Source organism: Sylvia atricapilla, chromosome 6 (assembly GCF_009819655.1).
Source record: "Sylvia atricapilla isolate bSylAtr1 chromosome 6, bSylAtr1.pri, whole genome shotgun sequence".
Taxonomy (NCBI): domain Eukaryota; kingdom Metazoa; phylum Chordata; class Aves; order Passeriformes; family Sylviidae; genus Sylvia; species Sylvia atricapilla.
Genome location: NC_089145.1, coordinates 8,039,269 through 8,059,602, shown reverse-complemented (window position 1 = coordinate 8,059,602; position 20,334 = coordinate 8,039,269). Strand labels below are relative to the sequence as shown.

Here is a 20,334-nt window from a genome sequence, read left to right as displayed (position 1 = left end):
ATCACGGCCTGTTCCTTCCTCTCTGGGCTGGGAAATCAAAGGGTCAGGCATTGGAAAACTTGGGGGAGCATGTGATCAAAGCCTTTCCTTCTACTATCATCATCATCTCCAACTCCTTCTTTTTGTGAGCAGCCTGTTCCGCCTGAGCAGCCTCATTCAGTGCAGGGGTTGATGCCTTCTGCATGTCTTTAGCTGCCATTAGGGGGGTTTTGCTGACTTACTGTGCCCACCTTCTTGTTACTGGTGCTTAATGAAACCAGCAGATAAGGTTACACTGCTGGCTCTGTAAAGCAGTTCTGTTTCCATGGAAGGCATTTTCACGAGGGCAAAACTTTGATGTGAAACGCCGCTGCTTTTGTGAATAGACCTGCAGTCAAATAAGGGGTAGAACCAAAATGAAAACTTAGGTACTTGAGAGAACAAACAGCACATCTGAATCTGTCTCTGCAACTAATTTTGCAGCCTTTTTCTGGCTTAATCCTTTTTCTTAATTGTGAACTTGTTTGTGGTAACTTTTCTTAGGAACAAATGTTGAAATCTGAATGGGCTAAAAAAATGAGTCTCTCTTAATGAGCTTCAAAGGCTTTTATGGAGATAAAATCAAAGTTATTAATTAAATGATTGTGTTAACTGGCAATAAATGAAATATATGCTTTCTCCAGAGGTTGTAAAACAAAGCAGCAATCGGACAACAAAGTGTCCCTTAGTATCTCACCCTTAGTATCTCAGTGATGTCTTTTGATTTGGTGTCTCTGACTTATTTTATACAGTGAGCAATAGGAAGAGGAGAGTGAATTTCTGTCCTGGTGGCTGGTCAGTGAGATCAACTGAAGCAATAGATGTATATAAACATTAATTGCATAACTAGGAAATGTGAGTATGAGCCAAAGAGGCAGATAATTTTGGAAAACAAATTGTGGGGTTTTTGGCTCAGGTAAGCAGTGTGTGACCGACTCCAGGCTGATGCCATGACCAGCCAGTCTTCTGGAAGGAGACTTCCTTGGCCCAGATGTGCAGCCAGTGTAATAAATCTCTGCTACTAACTGATTTAACTGCAGGGTGTCAGTCTGCCAGGAGTTAATACCAGGCTCATGTCTGGGTAGAGCTTTGCATGGTGTGTAAAGTCAGTGTAGGGAGGACCTCCTGCTAACATTTGCAGTGGCGTGCTGCAGGTAGCAGGCTTTCTTCCCACAGGAGAAATGGAGCTGAGCTTTCCTTTCTGGTAGGAGCTGAGCAGATGAATGTGCCTGCCTTTGTATTGCTTCAGGCAGTACTGCTCCCGGGTCACCTTTGAGCTTGGGAAGGAGCCTGGCTGTGGGACCTCAGGCCATGACCTGTTTACAGAGTAAGGCATCAAATGCGCTTGTTGACTAGTCAAAAGGCAGCTGACGGTCCATAATCATTATTTTTATTTTTTTGTGAGAGACTGGCTGAAGAAAGTTGCTTCCCCCAAGGGTTTTCAGCCAAGTAAAGGAAAGAAAGGCTTTGTCATCAGAGATGCATCCTTAATTCCATTGATTGGAATTGTAATTGAAAGTTCCTGCTAATGTTTTGTTTTTGTTTTTCCTGTAGAGCAATGTATTGAAATAACATGTTTGCTTAGCATACAAAAAAAATTACTGAGTTCGGTAAGTGGTTTAGTAGAGCTTGTAAAATAAATTCACAGAAATCCATTACTGGAAAATCTTAAAATGAGATACAACCTGGATTACTGAGCACTTTTTCAGTCAGAAAACAGCAAGAGATTCACAGATCACTTCAGGAGATTCTCTTGCCCACAAAATTATTAGATAAAGTCCAGTATATACCCATGTGAGTCTGTGAAGGCAGTTGTTTCTGGGATGGCTTTTCATTGAGGAAAAGAGACACATCTGCGACTTCCCATGCTGCTGTGATTTTTGAACTGGTATTCAAATGATTTTCTGCCTCTTTCAAGTTTGGACCCTCTAAAATGGTCTGAGTTTATCCAACTCGTGTAGTTGCCAAGCTCCTCTCTCAGACATTTATCTGTGTGGTAGCAGGGTCTGTCAGAGTAGTTTCCTCCTTTGACTGAGGGTTTAGTTTGTCTTTCATCTTTGAAGAGTTAGAGCTGATTCCTGAATTCAGGCTGGGAGGCAGTTCTTTGACAAGTAAAGAAACATTTCATATTTACAGAGGTCGGAACATAGTGTAGGAAGCAAGCACCATTAGTTTCCTGTCAGTGTTGTCAGGGAAAAAAGGGAGAACATCTTGAACAAATCAAATAACCTAGTCTTCTCAATTTATGTTTTTACATTTTGGGTTCTTTATAGCAGGAGATCAAAGGATGCTTCCTGACATTCTTTGGGAGCCAGGATTCTGATGGCATATTCTGCTTGTACATAAACTGTTGTCTTTAGGTGCTTCCATGAAGGCTAAGTCAGCTCTCAGGCCTGTAGGTGACTCTGGGTGCTAAGGAGGACTTTGGGGATAATTGACAAATTTTCAAAAGATGAGCTTTAACTTTCATAAGTCTCTGTGTTTGTAAGTACAGCTCTTTAGAAAGGAGAGTTCTTCATTTGGTGGGTCACTGCTGATAAATAATAACAACTTCCAGAAAAAGAAGGTATTTTTTTTTGTTTGTGTGGCTCTAGTTTATGTTGACAAATTGGAGTCACGTAAGGCATTTGATCTTGCTTTAGTGGTGTGCTGCAGATTGTAAAGTGCTCACAGAAACAAGGGGTTCTCTTGGTTAGATTATGAGTCAAATGTGATGTGTCAGTCACAGAGGGCTCACAAGTCACCTTGAACAGACTTTCTGTGCAACTAAACATCGAGAATGAATGTTGTGGTTTCATTGTACCGGAGCTCTTCTTGAACTGAGTTGGAGGTATATCTTTCCCCCTCCTCTCTGTTTGGAATAGAGATGTGGCCTTGTGGAATGAAAGCCTTTTCTAATTACGCAAATACTCCAAGTGATGTTCCCAGTAGCATCATCACATGCACCTAAATATTGACAAAAAATTCAAATAGCCTGGATTGGTAAACTGGAGCATAAAGTTATTGCATGACTGGAATTGGGTTTCTATTTAAACATGGATGCCTAGTACAGTGAATTTTCTCTGTGTTGAATATGTCGTTTTAAAGAATTTATTTTACACATGGACTTTGGCAGCCATTTTGTGCATTGTGCACAGATGCTTTGTTTCTGCCCTTCAAAACATCAGTCTTTTCCTAGCAAGATAATCCAGGCTGAAATTAAATATTTCATCTTAGTATATAAAAGCAAAATAGCATTCTTTTCTGATAAGGCTCCTTCTGAAATTTAATTCATTTGGGTTTATCAGTCCTAGCCTTTAGTCAGATTGTGATAAAAAAGAATTGTTTGAACCTAACTTTATTTGACTGTTAAATTTTGAGCCTTATGTGCTAATCATTACACCGACATGACAGTATGTGAGGGCATGTCATGGGAAGAACTTACAGGCAGCAAGTGGAGCTAAAGTTAACACTTTTTAAAACAGCACATCCTTGCTGTTTCCTTTGGCCTTTCTCTTGTAGAAGTTCCACCCAAACTGGAGGACAGCCCTGCAGAAGCGTTCACAGACTCATCTCTATTTGTAAAATAGCATTCTTTTCTGATAAGGCTCCTTCTGAACTTTAATTCATTTGGGTTTATCAGTCCTGGCCTTTAGTCAGATTGTGATAATAAAAAATTGTTTCTACCTAACTTTGACTATTAAATTTTGAGCCTTACATGCTAATAGTTACACCGACATGAGAGTACGTGAGGGCATGTCATGGGAAGACTTACAGGCAACAAGTGGAGCTAAGATTAATGCTTTTTAAAACAGCTTAAAGCTTCACTTTCCAAGCCACAAGCTGTTGCAAGCAAAATTAAGTCTTAGGTAAAAGCCCATGTTGAGTGAAGTACTATTGGATGCAATAACATTATTCACTGACAGTTCAGGGAAGGGACACAAATCAGTCATAACGTGGCAGAACCCAACAACAAAAACATGGGAATCAGACATTCAGACAGTGGAAGGTTCTCCTCAAATTGTGGAGTTAGCAGCAGTAGTCAGAGCGTTTCAATTATTTCAAAAACCCCTCAATCTAATTACAGATTCAGCTTATGTGGCCAATGTAGTCAAAAGAATAGAAGGATCACTCTTAAATAAGCAGATCCTTATTGTTTCCTTTTGCCTTTGTCTCTCACAGAAGCTGCCCCCAAACTGGAGGACAGCCCTGCAGAGGCGTTCATGGCCTCATCTCTGTTTGCAAAACATAAAAGCAAAAGACCGTTCTTTTCTGATAGGGCTTCTTCTGGAGTTTAATTCATTTGGGTTTATCAGTCTTGGCCCTTAGTCAGATGATGATAATAAAAAATTGTTTCTACCTAACTTTGACGATTAAATTTTGAGCCTGACATGCTAATAGTTACACCGATACCAGAGTACGTGAGGGCATGTTGTGGGGAGAACTTATAGGGAGCAGCAGAGCTAAAGTTAACACTTTTTAAAACGATCCTTGTTTTTTTTTGTCTCTGGTAGAAGCTGCCCCCAAACTGGAGGACAGCCCTGCAGAGGCGTTCATGGCCTCATCTCTGTTTGCAAAACATAAAAGCAAAAGACCGTTCTTTTCTGATAGGGCTTCTTCTGGAGTTTAATTCATTTGGGTTTATCAGTCTTGGCCCTTAGTCACATTATGGTAATAAAGAATTGTTTCTACCTAACTTTGACTATTAAATTTTGAGCCTGACATGCTAATGGTTACACCGATACCGGAGTACATGAGGGCATGTTGTGGGGAGAACTTATAGGCAGCAGAGGAGCTAAAATCAACGCTTTTTAAAACGATCCTTGTTTTTTTTTGTCTCTGGCAGAAGCTCCCCCCAAGCTGGAGGACAGCCCTGCAGAAGCCTTCACGGACTCGTCGCTGTTTGCTCACTGGGGGCAGGAGCTGAGCCCCGAGCAGCGGCGCCTGGCCCTGAAGCAGTTCCAGTACTACGGCTACAACGCCTACCTGAGCGACCGCCTGCCGCTGGACAGGGCGCTGCCGGACCTGCGCCCCAGCGGGTGAGGGCTGTTTCCTGCTTTTCCCTATTTCCTTCCTCCATTCCCTCCATTTTCCTTATATTTTGCCTTTGTTGTTATTGTTGTTGTTGTTGTTGTTAGATCTGGGATTAAATCGAGCGAGACGGGTGTTTCGTGTTTGGATTTAGGTGTTTGTTAATTCTTGTTGAAGTTTTGTAAGCTGCGAGTTTTACGGTACTTTTAGTTAGCAAACTGCTCTCTTTATTTCTTTACAAGGCCTTTTAATGATAAACTGTCTAATTAAGAAATTGTACTTAAATTGTACTTATTTTTACTTTTAACCTAATAGCTCACCACCCGTGGCCTGCAATGCGGACTTTTGTATCTAATTACAAAATACTGCTTAAACCCATGAAGAAGAAGGTGAAAAAGAAGGACTAGCCTACGCCCTAAAACTTCTGTCTCACTTTATATATATCACTGTATTCTAAAACTTTAAACTCTTAAGTTTTCCACCAGCATGTAATATTACACACTTCTATTCACACTACACACCCATAATCCCAGTGCTGTCATTCAATTTTGGAAGGCTTCTCCACGGCCTCAGGTGAAATGCAGTGTTTTCTTGGGGGGGTCAGTGCCTGTCAGCACAGAAAGCCTGAAATTCTCAGTGCCCAGGGTTCCAACGAGTGCTGGGGCACCCTCTGGGCAGCCTGCAGCTCTTCTCCAGCTGCAATGCTTGCCTCGTAGGTCAGGCACAGATGTGTTGAAATTCTGTGTGAGGCCAGCGTGTTGTGAGCCCCACAGAGTGTTGAACACACTCTGAGGGTGTCCAGCAACCTCCCAGAAATGGAAGTTAAATTAAAAAATAATAATAATTAGGGAGTTGGCAGGATCGGATGGGTTTTGAAAAAGCAAAAAAGATTTTAATTAAAGAGAAAATAACAAACGATACAAAACTGTTGGAACTTTGGAGGCTGAGAATTTCAGGCTTTCTGTGGTAAAGGGTGCTGACCCTCAAGCAAAGCACCACATTTGACTTGAGGCCTTGGAACAAGCTCCCATGATTGAGTGATAGCACAGGGGTTGTGGATGTGTAGTTTCAATAGTATTGTGTGATCTCACAGGGTGAAAAACTTAGATTTTAAGATTTTGGTAGATAGTAATACATGTGAGTCAAGATGGAGAATTTTGGGTATTGTCTGGGTCCTTCTTCTTCATGGATTTGTGTAGTTTTCTGTAATGGGATGAAAAAGGTCCACATTGCACGCCTTGGGTGGTCATTATTGGGTCAGAAACATAAATAATACAGGTGTCACCTCGTTATTGGGTAATTAGTGCTTAAATAACCTTGGAAGGAGTTAGAGGTAAGCCATTTTCCCTCATTTCTCTAACTTGCTAGTTAGAGCTCATGGCTTGTGAGTCTGTAAATAGATAAGGAATAAACATCCAGTTTCCAATTTCAATTCCTGTGTATTAATCCCGATCCTGGCAGGGAAAAAGGAGCCAGAACCATCACACACAACAGAAAAGCTGTGCACAGTGCAGGGAAGCACCCTGCTAAGACACACTGAAAATGCACTGAGGAGCTCCTTCTTTTGTACTAAACCATTTAGGAGGGTTTTTTGGCAAGCTGCCCGACAGAAACAGCTACAGGTTTTGAGGTACATTTCAAAGATCCAAGAGGTGCCTTTGTGCTGGCACTGGGCCAGTTACTGTGAGTGAAGCACAGAATTTCTGGTTCTTCTCCCTTAAAAGTCCTGGGGTGTAACTGAAACTCTTTTTCTGTTATGAAAACAACCATTAGGTTTTGGAGGAGCAGTGTAACACAGATGGCAGCCAGAATGAGTGATTTCTACCAAATAGATGGAGGCTGTAAGCTTCAGTTGTCCTCCGAAGTGCTGCTGTGCCCAAATTCAGTCCTGTGAAAAGTCCCACTAAGTATTCATTAAAATTTCCTCAGGATCCATTGGAAGCTTCATCTCATCTACCATTTACATTAGACAGCAGGTGTGTTTTTTCTGCTAAAAGAAGGACCTTTCAATGCTAATTTTTGGTTTTATCAGATAGTATGGCTAAATAAGGGCTGCCTTCTTTAAAAGCACAGAACTGCCTGATGAAGGTCAGTCGGCAGGTGAAGCTGGAGAGTTTCAGTGGTGAAATGCATCTTTGAGCCAAGTGCTGAAGGCCCAGGGATCCTCTTTCCCTGGACAGGTCTCTGCTTGGGATCACTCATTCCAGGCAGGGTGAATGCATCCAGGGTTATTCCATGGTGGCTTGGGGAGGTGGATGAGGACCAAGGCAGGGAAAAACCTCCCTTTCAGTGCATCTGAGGATTCTTTGGGCAGGACTGTTCACAGAGACTGTTAATGCTCAACCTTTTTGAAGCCTTGGTGATACATCTGATGCTTTGAACAGCTTTGGAGATGAAGAAATGGGTTGAGGGAAAACTGCTTTTTTTTTTTTTTTTTGCAGATCATTAAAAAAAGAAATTGTTAAAATAAATGTTCTGGGTACTTAGTGAATCAAATGTGATGTTATTCACTTATTCTAAACAAACATTTTAACAACTAAGGCAGTAATGCATTTTGCTGCACATTAAGTTGATGCTGCACATTAAGTTGATGATAGCAAAAATATATGAACACCATCCCAGGCAGCACTTTGGCAGTATCTGTGCTATATATTATTATCTATTGCATTTTAGAAACATTTTTGTTGCAGATTTGCTGAAATACTGACGTTAAGGAAATCAAAGTCCCTGCACTTGTATTTGTGTTTCAGTAAAATCAGTTTAGCAGTGCCTGTAGGGACAGTCTTTTTTTTTGTTTTTTAATTGTAAACTAATCCAGAGGAAAAAGAAATCTTTTTAACTAGATGTCAATAATAGAAATGTTTCTTTTCTTATAGCTCTTTTGGAATTACTCTTCTGAATGATTTGAATATAAATTTTTTATAACTATGTGCTTTAAAAATTGAAAATACAGAGAAAATGAATGTTACCGTAGTTGAAAACAAATTAAGGTTAGGATTTTAAAAGAAACTCTAGTTAGAAATGAATCATGATCCTAATGCCTGTGAAAGTTTGTTCAGTATGTTTAGGGACACATACATACAAAATATTGGCTTAGTGCTGGTAGCTGAGGCAGGTTCCCCACACAGCCCTTAGGCTGGGGAGCAGGCAGGGACTCTGGCACTGGGATGTAATAAGTTCTGACCCTGAGGGAAATGATCTGTCTTGTCACACAGTGTGCAAACTGTTAGCTGTATCTACAGCACCCGGAGGAGGGCAGACTACAGGTGTTCTCCAAGTCCTGTTGCTGGAAAAAGAATTCCTGCTCCTGACAGGCAAAGTCTCATTTGTGTTGAATGTTGTGGGGAAACAACATCTTCCCCGTGAGAGTACCTTTCCAGTGTAATAATCAGTTCTGGGATTTCTAGCACCTGGTTTTTAAGCCGAATGCAGAAGTCATTTCCTGAGGCTGTATAGCTGTATATAAATTATCCTTGGGCAGGTACTGGGCTCAAGCAGCCACAGAAAGCCAGGGACAGTGTGGTGTGAAAAGAGCATGCAGCAAGTGACGTAGAGACCAAGTTAGTCCACTTTGCTGGACCTCAGTCCGTTGTGGTGTTTCATTCTGACTACAAGAGGTCACACAGTAGCTCTTGACAGAATTAGCCAAGGTTTAACCAAGCTCAGCTTGGATTTAGCAGTAATGAATGCTGCAAGAGGCAGCATGACAGTGGAATCCCAGCAAAGGTTTTTGACAGTAGATAAAGAAGCAAAGCTCACATAGTTCTGTCTGGGCTCAGTGGTTGTCTGTCATCTGTATTGAGAAACTATCATATGAAATACAGAATTTGGGAAGACAACAATATTTGCAACTGAAACCTAAGGAAATTCATACACTGGTAGCCCCAGTTGAGAGCAGGAGAATTAAGTGATCTGCCAAAATTGTGATATTACTCCTTTTATATCATACTGGTATGACTCAGTTTTGACCTTTCTGCCTGGAGTGCTGTGAGAATTCACATCAGCATATCTTAGCAGGGGAGCTCAGCTTGTCTTTACAAGGTTCTGCAGAAAGAAAGGCCATTCCACATGTGTAGTAACACCAAATTATAACGTGCAGCATCTTCTGAGGTTGAGATTCTCAACATTAAGTGCTGTGATAGAAGCAGAGGACAATTAGAGATTGCTGAGCCACAACACAGCTGGAGGAGAGGGTGGAAATCCAGCCTTGCCCAGTCCTTCAGCGTGGGTGGCATGAAGAGGCAGTAGGACACATTCAGCTGTTAGTTGGGGCAGTACACTCTGCCCAGGCCTCTGAACTCTGGCCTCTCTAGAAAAAGATGATCATGAAGGATGGAAACATCCAGCAGGGCACAGTTGGGTCAAGCTGTGGCAGTTGTCACAGGACCTTCTCATGCTTTAGGTACTGCAGAGTGGTTTCTGACCCACTCCACAGCCACGAGCCTCCTGTCGCATTCTGAATTTCTTCAAGGAATTGCTTCCTTTTCACTGTGAGTATCTGTGCTAGCACAGGGTGTCCCCAGCACAGTCCAAAATAATCTCTTATAAGCCAATAAGAGATTAACTGCCCTGGATACTTTAGTCCCCTGAAGAAATCATCACACCCTGAAGTGGGCTCAATTTTTGGAGCACTTGGTAGACAGTACAGGGTTTATTGCGGAGTACTGTCTCCGCCAGCACCTGATTTTTGTGATTTTGTGCTGCTGAAGTTGGGTGCTGTGCTGTTCCCCACCCTTCTGTGCATCTGCTAGCCCATAACCTGTCTGCGTCACAGACTGACAAACAGCTCCTGGCTCTAATGAGCTTGGAGGCACTGAGGAAGGCAGTGCTGCCCTTGCTGCATGCAGGAACAGAGGATAATAGTTCTGTGTTAGTTATAATTCTGTTGTGCTCATTACTTTCAGTAGGGCAGGCAGTACCCACAAAGCTTGTTATGAGTGCAATGTGAATGAAACAAGCTCATGCAGAAATTCATTATAACAAGCTTGATTGTTTAGGGGTCCTGCAGCTGTCTCCCAAACTCCTTTTTGAGTAGATGCACTGAAGATTCGACTTTGTTGGCTTGTGAATTTTTGTCGCCTGATCCATTGTGCTGAAGCACCTGTGGGAAAGGGGGGTAATATTCTTCTTTGATTATGAGCAAGGGAGGTGTAGCAGAAAAGAAGGTTTGCAGCAGGATCCCAGCAGAGGGGCTCTTTCAAAGGGTTTGGCTCCTGTATAGACTGTCTGATATGAAGAAACCTGGCCAGTAAATGCAAACCAACATTTTCAGTCGGTGTAACTGACTGGGAGAAAGCAAAGAAGCAAAAGAAAGAAGCAAAGGCAGGAAGGGTGGAAGGCAAAAGAAACATTTAAGGCTCAGATGTCTTAATTCTCTGGAGACTGTCAAATAGCAGAGCACAGCATGTGGCTTGCAGCAGGTTTGCCCTTTTCCCGGCTGAACATTTGGCATCTAGAAGAGTGCAGAAGAAAGGTCCTGTTTCCTGTGCAGAGAACTTTGGCTGTTTTATAAGCACTTCTTTCAAACAATTGACCACTCCCAAACTCATTATTTAGGGGCTCAGTTTGGTAAGGGACAGTGATAGAAGCCTTGAAGGCAGCAAAATTAGGATATTGTGGGCACAAACAGCAGACAAGAGGTTCTCTGAATGCAGATGGGACTACAAGGAAGAAAAATCAAGCATTGGCTGATTGAGGAGAGTGATGTGGTTTGGGACAAAAGTTGTTTATGTGCGTACACCTGTCCAGAATGTCATGTGGGTACACTTGTCCAAAATGTCCAGCAGTCTCTTGGTGGGAAACACAATCCTGGATGTAGCATGCATCAGGCACCTGTAAATTTGTTCCTTTATTAAGGCTGATATAAGAAAAACATATGATTTCAACTAGTGAGGTTCAGGCTGGGCATTTTCCAGCTTCTCCCCAAAAGCCAGCTCCTCCAGGCTTGCATTCCATAAATCTTTGCCCCCACATGTCTCTGTGAAACAGTTCTGTTCTGTTGGATTTATGTAAGTGATGGGTAAGGCTCTTTGTTAATTTCTGACCAAGTTTTCTTGTTGCTACTGGTAAAAGAGAATATTAATATTGCTTGTTGGTTTTGATGTTTCAAAGGAGTCCTTTCAAAAGATCACAGAAGCCTGTAATGTATTGTTTTGGACAGAAATCCTAAAATTAACAAAGTATTCAGCATTCTTGTTGAATACCTAATGTTTAGTTCTGTCATATTTCATGTTCTCTTTTTACTTATCTCTCTACCTCTGATTCTTTTTTTTCTTACCTCACCTTTGCCTTCAGAGTGTTTCCCAGCAGCAGTGTGTGCTGCCTGAGCAGCCACCCCCTTGGGATTCTGAGCTCAGCCCCAGTTTTCCTGTTGGGATGTTCCTCCTCAAATGGCTGCTCTAGAAGTGTTTCATATCACTGGCACTGATACCAAATCTGCTGCAGTCTTGAGCTCTAATAACCCAACTTAATGATGATGTATACTTGTACAGGAAAAAACAAAAAGACCTTTTTATATGCTGTTCAATGCCAACCTGGTTAGGATAGCTCAGTTAGCACTTAAAATACTGATAATAGCAAAAAGAAAAATGAAATCTGATCACATAATGAAATTATAAACATAAATAGTTGTGCAGGAGTTCTTACAATACTCAGCTCTTTTGCCAGAGTTTTGGTGTTACTTATTTCATTTCAGCCAGAACGTGGGTTTTTTTTTACTCCCATATATTTTGAACTTCAGTTTGACATTTTGGATGTGGACAAAATGTTACCAGTTCTTGAAGAAAATACAATTCTCTTTCTACTTCAGAAATTCTTACCCTGTTAGAACTAAAACTTGTTCCCATGTAAGTTCCTAAAACAACACGGGAACCCCAAAAGTTTTTAGTAACATCCTTATTGCATCTTGTGTTAAAAAAAAAAAAACAAAAAAAACAAACAAGCAAAAAAAAAAAAAAAAACAACAAAAAAGTTGAATATATGCTATAATTTTTTTTCTGAACAAAAAACATGGGATTTTGCTATTGTTTGATGTGATACTCCTGGTGGAAGTTTTTCAAAGCTTGCAGAAAATTATTTGTGTTCATAATTTATGTACATATTTGTAGAAGGTCTCAGAGATAAGTTATTAATACAGGAAATAATTTTTGGTTTGCTGCTCTAATGCATAGTTACACTAAACTAATTTTAATGGCTAATGACTGGCTAAATTGAATTATCACAATGCGTAGAGGAATAGAGTTGTCTTGTGGACAAATATTTGAAAGAAGCCTCATAATGTATGCTGCCCTCCATTTACCAGAGCTGTGCTTGAAACAGAACACCAGGAGTTCCTCTAAATTTCTGGTAACCATGACAACTGCTACTTTAGTGCTATTAGCCCGATGTAATTGAGCCGAGCCAGTTGCCCGTGGTAATTTTTAGCGTTGCGGAAGCAGCCGCGGCTCTAAATTCCATTTGGAATCCGTGTCTGAGGTGGAGCCTCGCCCTGGAACACGCCGTGTGGGGTGTGTGTGTTTGTGGGGAGCATCCCAAAGGGCTGTGAGGGGCAGATCCAGGGTGTTCCTAGCTGGGATGAGCCCTTGGCGGGGCCGCCACTGCCACTTGTGCCTTGTGGTTGCCACGCAACTGCTCCCTTCTCCCAGCTCATGGAGCTGAGATTCCCATCCATACCATTGCCTCTCCTCTTACCCCCCTTCAGCATGTTCTAGACACTCACACACACGCCCCCTCGCTAGCTCTCTCTCTCTCTCTGTAGCTATTTTTTGTTCATTCCTATCACTGTGGAATTTTGTTTCTCATAAAACTTGGCGTGAAGACGGTGGCAGACATACTCGTGAAAATGCAGAAGTGGTCTAACGTACTGTGCAGGAGCTGGGGCTGGGTTAATGGTTAAATAAATTTAAAAAAAGGTAATTTCTGTTGTCATCAGCTGATACAAAAAGCAATGTAGAGAGGAAAAAGTGTTTTTTTTAAAAACTGCAGATACACTGAAGACTGAGTGAATTTGAGCTGGAAGTAGAGATCATGAATAATTCTGAATGGGGGGGGAAAAAAAAAAAAAAGAACATGAACTCAGTTCAGGAACGTACCCTCACTGAAAATTATTCTTGAAAAGACTAAAGAAATTAGACAAACCGGGAGTCTAATTCTATTCTCTCATGTCATCTGTAGTTATCTTTTAAGGCATGGTGGTGCAAAAAGGGATTCAAATTACATTGACAGGAATTAAAAGCTTTGCTTTTGTTTATTCAAGTTGCCAGCAATGAAAAATTTTGTCCAGAGTGATAAAAACTGCAAATATGTACGATGTAAATGAATGCAGGTGGGAAAACCAGTACAAATAGTTTCTTTCAAATGGATGGAAAACTCAATCAGAAGCAGGAATTTTGTTTGAGCATTTCGGTTTATGCATGGATTTGTGGCAGGGCAGCAGTGTATTGGGGGCTGTTTTGCCATCTAGAACCTTTTTGGAATATAATTTGTCACTAGTTTCTTGCAGTAGTATATTTTACATTTATCTCAAGCTTAGCTTGTTTGACAGAGGAGAAAAAAACACTAGTATTTAAGGAAGCAACTTCTTTGAACTATTTTCAGTATATTTTTATTGCCATTCAAAGTAATTTCAAAAATCCCTTCATTTTTCTTAATTTAATAGGTACCATGTCTTACCAGATTGAGTTTCATTTTTTGCTAGAGTTTCATTTTATCTTCTTTGTACATTGTTGTGGCTGAAGATAACAAATATTGCTGTGCCTAAGGTAGACAGCTAAAAGATAGATTGGCTGTAGATTTGTTTGCTGGACCATTTTGTATCTGTTCATTTTGGCTGCAAGCACATCACTAAAATAACAAGCACTGTAGGTTCTTTAAGGTGTGATACTGAAGATTATTTTAGTAGGTTTAAACCTGTTAACTGGTCCATAATGTATTTGAGGACAAATCCATTTGGCATGAACAGGTCTGTTCTTCAAGGACCTGGATCTGTAATGGTTTTAGCATCTTCTGGAAAATTTTGAGTGTTAGTATTTAAGAATTCTTATGTGATTATAAGTGCAGAGGCCTCCCAGCCACTTTGAGCCTGAAATATGCACTTTGGAAATCCTTCTGTCAGATGCCACTTCAAGCTGATGGTCCCTAAAACTCACATTTGTCAAAGTTTCCCCTCAGGTGTGACAGTGCTCAGCCCCAGTAAATTCTTGCCTGCTTCAACTACTCCATCCTCTGGGCAGGGCTTTCAGAGATTGTTCACCACCAAAGGGGATCTTTTTTTAAGGAACAGTTTCAGAGGTTAAAATACTCACTCTAGGGTACAGGAGGCAGGTGGGGAAACTCTTTTCTCCTTAAGAAGATGTGAAACCAGGATGTGTCTATAGAGGGAATGTCATCGAGGTGAATATCTGAAGGGAGGCTGCAAAGAGGGCAGAGCCAGGCTCTTCTCAGTGCTGCCCAGAGGCAGTGGGCACGAACTGAAGCACAGGTTGTAGAGTCTCCACCACTGGAGGCATCCCAACCCTGCCTGGATGGGGAAAATGCTATTCTATGGCTCTAGCTGAGTCTGAGGGACTCTGTTTGAGCAAGGGGCTGGACAGGATGACTTCCTGAAGCCCATTCCAACCTCATCCATCCTGTGATTGTGTGGTATCCCAGTAAATTGCCCTGACACCTGACTTGATGGCTCTGTGGAAATGCCTTTTTTTCCTTCAGCCAAAATTGTCACTAGTAGAAAGGAAGTAATAAATATTAGCTTGTAAAAGAAAGAAAGAAGTGATCACAAGATTTTTTTTTTTGTGGCATTATAATCTAGAAGATTGGACATAACCGTGAAGAGTTGAGGGTTTAAAATGCACCAACATCCATTTGAACATGTGCTGCAGGTCCTTTCTCCAAGGGATTTGCCCTAAACAGGAGGTTAGGGAGACTCAGTATCGCTCCAACTTAGTTTAATTGCTCTACAGAAAGTGGAATGACCCTGAAAAGGGGGACTGAAAATAATCACACCAAGCTGGCTAGTAGTTGGCTCTCTGGGGAGACAGGGAAGATTGAACTCATGCTCCCTCTGTCCTGGCTGAAGGTTTTAACTCCTGAACTACTGGCTAAAAGAGAAAAACAGTGCAGCCTTGCAGTAATTGTCTTCTGGAAGAAAAGGCAGCTTCCCTTGCCTCTTATTGTAGTGTTTTATTTTGCATAAAATCCACTTCTGGATGCTTTAAGGACAACTTTTTGTTCTGATGCCACAAGCTGTCTTACCAACGAATAGAGGATTAACACACCAGTAGAAATACAAACTGATTTGGGAAAGAAAGTTTTAGTTTGTTATGCTGCAGAAGATCAAGTGGGAATCAGTAAATCCAAACATCAATTTTAATTATTTCCCTCTAATATTGATGCTATGGAACAAAAAGTTGTGGATCTCTGTGACACTGAGATTTCATATTTGTTTCTCAAAGGTGTATGAACCAGTGTATTATTAAAAAATATACTTTTTAAGACTTGACCTGTTACTACTTTTTACAGACTGTGTTTTCTGTTTTATATGTCCTTATAATTTTTTGGTGTGGTGACAGAGAAAAAAGTACCTAAAATATTAAATAGCTTCTTTAATGTGATTTCCATCGATTTCAAATCAATGACTGAATTTAGAAAATTGGTTGACCAGCTGAATTCTGAATATTATGCTATCTCAGTTGGTTTGGTGTCATGTGTCCTATGCACTGACTTTTTTCAGAACCTGTAAAATCATAGAAGTAAATTAATCACCTTGATTGAACTTAATTTTTGTACAACATCCAGCACATGAAGAGGAATGCTTTTGTGATACTCCTCTGTATTTATTTGCCGCACAAATCAAAATACAAAATCCTAAAATGATTTTTCTCTTTGAACTGAGGAACAGATTTAGTTAAGGAGTCATATACAAGCGCAGTGTAAAAATACTGAATCCATCCATGCTTTCTGTATGCAATACATTGGCTGTTAGTTATGCTTCCCACAGTTTTCAGGGGTTCCTGGATGTAGCAAACCCTGGCATCTGGAGAGGATAGCCACTCAGTGTTGTAAGGAGGTAGAGAAAACCATTAACATCAATCATTTCCACCTATAAGTCTATCTAAAAATGATGCCTGGTTAGCCTGTGCCTAATTTCATCCTAGTAAATAGTTTCTGATCTGAGAAAAAAGGTAGAATCAATTGTTGTTCAGAAACATTGCATTAGAATACTGAAAGTTTCACGGAAAAATAGTTAATTCCTTCTGCTCAATTAAGTTGTGACTGTAGTAAAAAAGCAAATATTTTGCTGACAGTTAAAAAAGGTAAATCAGTAAAAGAGCTTTCTACTCATGTAAGTGAAAGATTTCAATCCTCTTTGGAAAGAAGGAGGTGGAAAAAAAAACCCCACCAATAAAGTACTGAACCTTTAAAGCTGTGGACAGCATTTCCATGGTGCTGTTTCCATAAGCGAGTTGGAATGTGGCTGAAATATCTGTTTTTGAAAAAGGGGAGAAAAATGCACCAGACTATGAGAGTATTCCTCTTTCTGAGTAAGCCCCTTGGCTGTGCATAGGGGTAAGTTTTCCACTCTTGTCTATATTTTTTCTGGCTACACCATCTGTCTTAGCCTTAGTAGCAGGACATTCTTTGGAGCTGTATCTTTTAATGCGTTTGTCTTTTAAATACGTTCTTACAACCGGGGCTAGATTTCTCTGAAACAGCTTCTATTTGCATTGTCACTGCTGGCAATTTACATCTTTTCCTCGACCTTTCTCTTCAGGTGCAGAAACCTGACGTTTCCTGAGAGTCTTCCCCAGGTCAGCATTGTGTTCATATTCGTTAACGAGGCGCTCTCGGTGATCCTGCGCTCCATCCACTCCGCCATCGACCGCACTCCTGCTCACCTGCTCAAGGAGATCATCCTCGTGGATGATAACAGTAACAATGGTAAGAGGGTTTTTTGGTTTTGCCCCCCCTCCCTGCCCTGGATCATCCAAGAGAAGCTTTGAATTCTGGCTCTTGCTCGTCTGTTTGGCCTTGCAGATGTTATTGGTGTGCTTTCGCCCTTCTTCACCCCACGCTCCTGCTGGGCTGTCTTGAACTCGTCACAAGTGGGGCATGTTTAAAAGTGTGTACAAAAGATAGAATGTTTGAGGTGCCTGGTAGGCAGAATTCTGAATGAAACAATAGATTAGACCTGGCAAGTTTTACTCTTAATGCTTCAGAATGTTTTCAAGCTTGTATGCTTTCTGTGCTTCTCCTATTTCCACTGTATGACTCCACATGTGTACTCTCTTTATTTTATTTTATATAAAATCTCTTATCTCTTTATTTTATTTTATATAAAATGTCTTCCTGTGTTTCTTAGACTTCTCCTTTAGATTTCCAGTTCTCCTCTCCTCATTAGCAGCACTTACCTTGCTGCCTCTCTGCTGTGTGTGCTGAGATGTTGCTCTCCATGATCAGAAGGATTGCAGTGCCCATCTCTGATGGTTCAGTGCTTGCCAGGGTGTTTGTCAGTGAGGCCATGCTGGGCACTATTTACAAGTCTTATTTTCTAGCAACTTTAGCAATGGTATTTTAATAGGTACAGAATGCTGAACTTAAAAGAAAAATTCTGCTGTAATGGGGGGCATTAATTCTGAACTGCTAAAATACAAGGAGAATCTGAATTTTTCCTGTTGAAGGAAAAAAGCTGAACAAAGGGCTTCTATTATCTTTGCCATCACGACTGCTGTTACCTGGCTGTATCCCTGTAGCTAAATCCTGTGACTTGCTGCTGATGTGTCTCAAATTTTTACAGAGAAGAAACTTATTGGGAAGTGAATAAGTTCCTCACCCCAGGCTATGCATGTCATTATATCCTCTTCTGCTGACTATAAATGAAGGAAAAACTGCAATCCTGACTCTTTAAAGTACAAAACTCAACAATTTTGTGTAGGCCTAGGCCTATGCCTTAAGTTTTGTCCTCTCCCTTGTGCAACACCTGGAAATCTGGTAGGAAAGAACACAAGGTTGAAATTCAGCTTTGTCTGGTGGACTTGTCTGTGATTGTGTGAATCCACTCCTCCACCTTTCAAATGGGAACGCAAAGAACCTGGTGCTGCAGGGCCTGAGGTCTCTGGACATTGATAAACTGGCCACAAAGCAGACATAAAAGGAGAGAAATAGTCTGGTGGGAAATAAGTGGCTTCTGGCTTTTGAGTCTGATGCTGTGTCATTTACAGGCAGTTATTGCAGTGGGCACGGTGCAGAGCAATGGCAGAAATACCAGTGCTGCTCAGAGCCTGTCATCCCTGCCATGAGTTCTTTGCACTCTGCTCCACAGACTTGTCAGAATGGTTCTTTTTCATTATTTTGTACCTGAAATAGATCAGAAATCACAGGAACTGCTTTATCTTTCAGGAAAACCTGTCCAGCCACATTTTTTTTTGTTAGTACCAGTATTGGTGTGGTACTCTGTAATATTTTTATGATTTGCTGTGCCTTTTATTCAGGTTTGCCTTTCTTACCCTTCAGTGCCTTAAATCCTTGGGTTCCTGGCCCCAAGCAGGGAGACAGAAATTGAGAGGAAGGTAACCTTTGGTTTGGCTTGGTGTTACATGTCATTTTAGACAAAATCACACTGTGCAGAGCTATAGTTAGTCTCAGAAAAATTCAACCCTCTACAGGATTTTATGCTACTCCTCTAACCCTTTCTCTGGCATCTCTTTCCTGCAGTAGTAAATTAGATTTCTACAGTCCTCTTTATCCCATAATGTATGCTAAAATCTGGTAATAGGCATATATTTGGAGTAGATGAATGTTCGGAATGGGAGCGATTGTAAAGATGATTTATGGGCTTTCCTACTATTAGTTTAAATCTTGAAATATTTATTTTAAAACTTACTTTTACTTTTACAATATTCTATTTTCAATTTTTTCTCCCTTCTAGCATTGCTGAGATGAATCCTTTATATTTAGTGTCATTCTGTGTTTTTGTTAGTAGCTCTTTAGCCTGCAAATGTTGCTGCTTGTAAGATAAGTGGGTTACTCTGTAATGTTACCTGAGGGGGCAAACACTTGGTTTGCGCTTGCAGTGGGCTCCAGCTCTGCTTCTCGCAGGGATCTGTCAGAATCCTAATTATAAGTGGTATTTTTACTCTCAGGCTTTTGCCAGGGATGGCAGCTTCTCTTAACTTGATGCAAGATTTCTTTCTGGAGTGCCACAGCCATGGGCTTCACAGGCAGGAAACATCACGCTGTGGGAAATGACTAGAAAGAAAAAATGAGACCAGAGATCTGGCAGGGTCCAAATGGGCATGTTTTAATGAATCCCAGATTTCTGTAGAACTCTGTATTTTGGAAAAGAGCAGTGCAAGAACTAGATTTTTTTTTATTATTATTTTTTTTTTATTTTTTTTTTTTTTTAATTCCGGAAGGCTGATTTCAGAAACCATAAATTCAAGTAAAAGACCAAAGTCTGTGCCTTTGTCTTGAACAAAATGTGCTAGGGTATTTTATTTCATGTACTTCAAGGTATGTCTATCAAATTATCTATGACTTTCCCTAAGCCTTGGTGCAGTTTTTCAAATTCCCAGTTATGTTTTGAGAGACCCCAGTTACTCTCTTTGTGAAGTTTCCCTTTTTTAAAATAAATGTTTGGAGTGAGAAGACTGTGAAAATGCCCTTTTGGCATGTGTGTGCCATTTAAAAGCAGAAAATAGATTTTGCAGGTCCTAAATTTTTGATCCTTTATTTAATAAAACCATTTGCATGGCTTAATGTTTGTATTTCACCATACCATCTTTCCTGTTGGAATTCTGATAAAGATGGCTCTGAATTGTTTCATATGTGCTGATAGGCACATTAGTAGTAGAATTTAATTTAATTGAAGGATAAAAAAAGGCACATTTCAGTGACTCTCTGTGTACTGTATCATGAGAACAGAAGTTCTGTTAAAACAAGCCAAGTATCAGTGTTGTTTATTTGTGTCTCATTTGGGTGTTGGTCACATCGGTGACTAAGCAACTGCACAGATTTCAGATGTTTTACTGTATTTTTTAAGTGTCAGGTCAGGATCTTTCCTGTTTTTCTTGCTTTGCAGAGATATTGTACATATAAGTCTGCAATTTGGAAATTCATTTATTTATTTGTTTTTCCTTCAAAAGCAGCAGAATTTTATTTTTATTTTCAGAGAAGAGGATTAAAAAAAAAATTTAAGTGACCACATCCATGACTGGTGGTGGTTAATTACATCTCAGAAACATATCTAGAAGCATTGCCTGATCTGGAGACTGCTGGAATTGTGGTTTATTTGCCCCTGGTTTGTGGCATCCT

General features: G+C 40.6%; 1 protein-coding gene across 2 annotated transcripts in view; it reads left to right on the top strand.

The window, feature by feature from the left end:
- The window catches only part of GALNT18 (polypeptide N-acetylgalactosaminyltransferase 18), a 214,084-nt gene that overhangs the window by 90,937 nt on the left and 102,813 nt on the right, over positions 1-20,334 (top strand). For both annotated transcript variants that reach the window (XM_066320557.1, XM_066320558.1), the window contains 2 exons: positions 4,844-5,036; positions 16,796-16,962. In XM_066320557.1, the coding sequence (XP_066176654.1) occupies positions 4,844-5,036; positions 16,796-16,962 (360 nt within the window). The remainder of the gene's footprint in view (positions 1-4,843; positions 5,037-16,795; positions 16,963-20,334) is intronic.